The 4,135-nt window shown below is 47.7% G+C and overlaps 1 protein-coding gene across 1 annotated transcript; it reads right to left on the minus strand.

Annotated features, from left to right (window-relative positions):
* Positions 1 to 1,696: 1,696 nt before the first annotated feature.
* Positions 1,697 to 3,289, minus strand: LOC106819033 (glutamate receptor ionotropic, kainate 4-like). Its single transcript, XM_014823693.1, has one exon. It carries the CDS (start codon positions 3,287 to 3,289, stop codon positions 1,793 to 1,795), a length of 1,497 nt encoding a protein of 498 aa, XP_014679179.1. The 3' UTR covers positions 1,697 to 1,792.
* Between the last annotated feature and the right edge of the window lie 846 nt (positions 3,290 to 4,135).

Raw genomic sequence — 4,135 nt, forward strand, 5'->3', positions numbered from 1 at the left:
GACCCCTCGGACCCCCCTAGATCCGCCCCTGACGTGCCAACATTGCACGTGCGTGGGTGCAGACGATCAGGCCCGTCACAGCATTCGATCTAGAAACATCAGTGTGTGTGTGTGTGTGTGTGCGAACGCGAACTCTCCAAAGTTATATTTAATTCACACTCGAAGGCACGTTCGAAGCGGCAACATTTAGACGACGACAGGGTTTGTATTTAACGAGAAACAACACGCATAACGTATAGTATAATTTAGTATACGTATAGTACGTTTAGCGATAATCGATAAAAACAATCTTTGCGCTCTCGCCGAGCCATTGTCAACGCGTAATCTGTTTACGCGTTTCTGTTTACGCGTTTCTGTTTACGCGTAATCTGTTTACGCGAGCCATTGTCAAACTCGTCATCTGTTGCATATATACGGTTTCCACGCCGATGCTGTCATCTCCTAAAAAAACTATTATATGTCTTGTATGTACATTGTCGATTGGCTCTCCACTCGCTTGTTAAAGATGTCATCCCACTCACATTTTTGTAACAAACCACTGTAAAAAAAGTAAATAACTTACGAACTGAACGTTAGCTTTGAAAATAAAATTGTAAAAATAAGTATCAAGCCTATATTTGCTCAACGAAAACACAACTCGAAAAGAGCTTTTCGTAGTGGTTATGTGTAATGGCAGTTCTGTGTAAAGGCTCATTTATTGATGACGACGTAATACGTCACAACATCGCAGCAGAGCGGCAAAAGTAAACGCTGTTTGAAACATTCCACCCCGACACTTTCACTTTGTAGTCTAAAAGCTTTGAATGAACGTATTCCCGAGCAATTTTTTTACCTATCACACATATCGCAAATACAAACGTACATTTTTGACTAAGTTTATGTTTGTCGCTTAAAATTTCGTGGGAAGGCACCTTTAAAGGCATGCGCGCGCCACCATACGGAGCGCACGTGCAACTCACAAATGCGCGATAGTCAATAGAAGCAAGTTTGCCGTAGAACAATAAGTAGTAAGCAATAAGTAGTAAACAATAAGTAGTAAACAATAAGTACTACACAATAAGTAGTTACAATAAGTAGTAAACATTAAGTAGTAAACAATAAGTACTACACAATAAGTAGTTACAATAAGTAGTAAACATTAAATAGTAAACAATAAGTAATACACAATAAGTAGTAAACATTAAGTAGTAAACAAGTTAAGCTGATCGTATATCTTAGTGGGGAGGTTCGGGCCTCCAATGACTACTAGTTTATCTGATTCGTTTAGTTAGTAGTACAGTGTAGCCCCGTTATAACGCGATGGTTATGGTCCATAAACTGTCATCGCGAAAAAAGCGGGGTCGCACTAACTCGGGGTTATATATACGTGCAATAAGAGCAATAAAGGGGGTCCAACAACTCATCACGTTATATTCGAATTCGCGTTAAATTTGGGGCGCGTAAAATCGGGGTTATCAGCTGTACGTATCAGCGTAGTTAACATCGAGTAAATTTTAATGATCACGATTTGCTGAATTTACTTTGATGGATAATATTCCAAAACGATAAAAAAGTCATACACGTTCATGAATTAAGTAGCAATTAAAAACGTCAAAGAATAAACGAAATTAATTAAAAATGATTAAAATAAAACCCGAACGTGTGAAACCCGAAATTGTGCACGACGATCATTCCGATTAATTGACATCTCGTCATCTCGTCGGCTTAGAAGAGCGCTCACGTCACAAATCGCACGTAAATTCCGGTGTTTGCAAACGACGCGTGTAGCTACGTACTGGGTAGCTGCGTGACGTCAGCGGTGGACGACGACAGCCAAGTAGGGGGCGCTGCCGTAGTGTTCTCTTACTGCTCGTGGCAACGCAACAGCGCCCCCTATATCGCGTATATTCTCTGTGTCAGTGGCGCCCCCTGTGTCTGCGATAGCGTCGTGCAGTCCTGCGCGTCTGACGGCTAGCTCGAGCAAGAGGCAGACGGTGGCGCCACCTAGCCACACAGCGAGAAGCAACAGCAGGCTGTGCATGTCTTCGAACGAGAACGACTTAGCGCCAACCACCGGCGGTAGAAACACGAGACATTGGTCAGCGCCCTCTGGCAACGCGTTCCTGCTCCATTCCTTGATGAATCCTCGCTCGTACAAGGTCAGAATACCGTAGTTAAGCTGCTCCGTGTAAGGAAAGTGCTTGGGCACGGCGAGGCCTCGGTATCCGGGGTAGAAGTAGACAGGCATCCGCGTGAATCGGCAGTGGCCGTGCTGTAGGTAGTCTCTGGCGAAGAACTGGATGGAGATGGCCTCGTCCTTGATGAAGCTGTAACCACCGGACAACACGCGCTCGTACGCCTCCTCTTTTGAATCGACGAATCCTCCGTCGGCCACTACGCGGCGCCACAGGCGGCCAAGGTCAGATTCGGGGTCACTAGTGGAGAGCAGTTGCGCTTCTGAATTGTTGCGTAAGACAAGTGGTGTCAGTGGACTGGTGGCGGCCTCTTGCAGTGAAGTGAACGGGAAAGGGTTGATGGCTTGTATCAAATGATGGGTGACCAGCGTGGCAGAGTAGGTCGCTGTGATGACCAGAGCAAACAGCCACCACCATCCAACCAGCATCCGTGACGGCATGTCGACAGCGTTATACGTGCCGCCCTGCTGCAGAACGGATCCTAGTTTGAACATCACGTACCTGCCAAACGACTGCAGCCAGGCTCTGTGTTCCATTCTATCTCTCTTCCTTCTGTACATCTCTAAGAAAGTTAGCGTGGTGATACTAGCCATCACATAGCCTAATAAACTAATCCACGTGCTGCTGTGGAACGGGGCGAGTACGGTAAGTGGTGACAAGTCTTCCACTATCTCCAGGCGGACCATGAAGCTGTCACGGGACTCGGCGAGGGGATGCAAAAAGCTGACGAATCTCTGCCGGTACTCCGTGATTCGCAGATGCGCTGCGATGTCTATCTCTCCCGCTGCCATTCCGGCGACTATGCCGTCAAAGCCGTAGCAGCGTGCCGTCACGGTGTACGTGAAGTGCATGAACGTAGACAGCTCGTGCAGAATGCGTGACGTCAGAGTGAACTGCTCGTCGATCTTACCATCTTTGTCGCGATTACACGACCACAGCGCCACCTTCAGGTGAACACCGCTGAGGTTGAGCGAGGCGTGGGCGGGCGGGATCCGTACATCCTTGCTCATGAGGAACAGTCGCTCGGACGCTCTATCCCGAGGTGAACACAGACCAAGACTAGCAGCTGCTGACCTGTTAGAGGGCGCTGGGGTGTGAGACAGATGGGCTGCCATGGTGACGACAATACAGACGCTGGTTACAGCGAGAATAACACTCATGGTGATGGCGTCAGTCACGATATATCAACTGCTGTCACGATGTTGCAGTCTAGGTCTCGATGTAGCAGCCTCTGTCACGATGTTGCAGCCTATGTCACGATGTAGCAACCTCTGCCACAATGTAGCAGCCTCTGTCACGATGTAGCAGCCTCTGTCACGATGTAGCAGCCTATGTCACGATGTAACAGCCTCTGTCACGATGTAGCAGCCTCTGTCACGATGTAGCAGCCTCTGTCACGATGTAGCAGCCTCTGTCACGATATATCAACTGCTGTAACGATGTTGCAGCCTATGTCACGATGTAGCAGCCTCTGTCACGATATATCAACTGCTGTAACGATGTTGCAGCCTATGTCACAATGTAGCAGCCTCTGTCACGATGTAGCAGCCTCTGTCACGATATATCAACTGCTGTAACGATGTTGCAGCCTATGTCACGATGTAGCAGCCTCTGTCACAATATATCAACTGCTGTAATGATGTTGCAGCCTATGTCACGATGTAGCAGCCTCTGTCACGATGTAGCAGCCTCTGTCACGATGTAACAGCCTCTGTCACGATGTAACAGCCTCTGTCACGATGTAGCAGCCTCTGTCCCGATGTAGCAGCCTCTGTCACGATATATCAACTGCTGTCACGATGTAGCAGCCTCTGTCACGATATATCAACTGCTGTCACGATGTAGCAGCCTCTGTCACGATGTAACAGCCTCTGTCACGATATATCAACTGCTGTCACGATGTAGCAGCCTCTGTCACGATGTAACAGCCTCTGTCACGATATATCAACTGCTGTCATGAT

This window comes from Priapulus caudatus, unplaced genomic scaffold (assembly GCF_000485595.1).
Source record: "Priapulus caudatus unplaced genomic scaffold, Priapulus_caudatus-5.0.1 Scaffold2764, whole genome shotgun sequence".
Taxonomy (NCBI): Eukaryota; Metazoa; Priapulida; class Priapulimorpha; order Priapulimorphida; family Priapulidae; genus Priapulus; species Priapulus caudatus.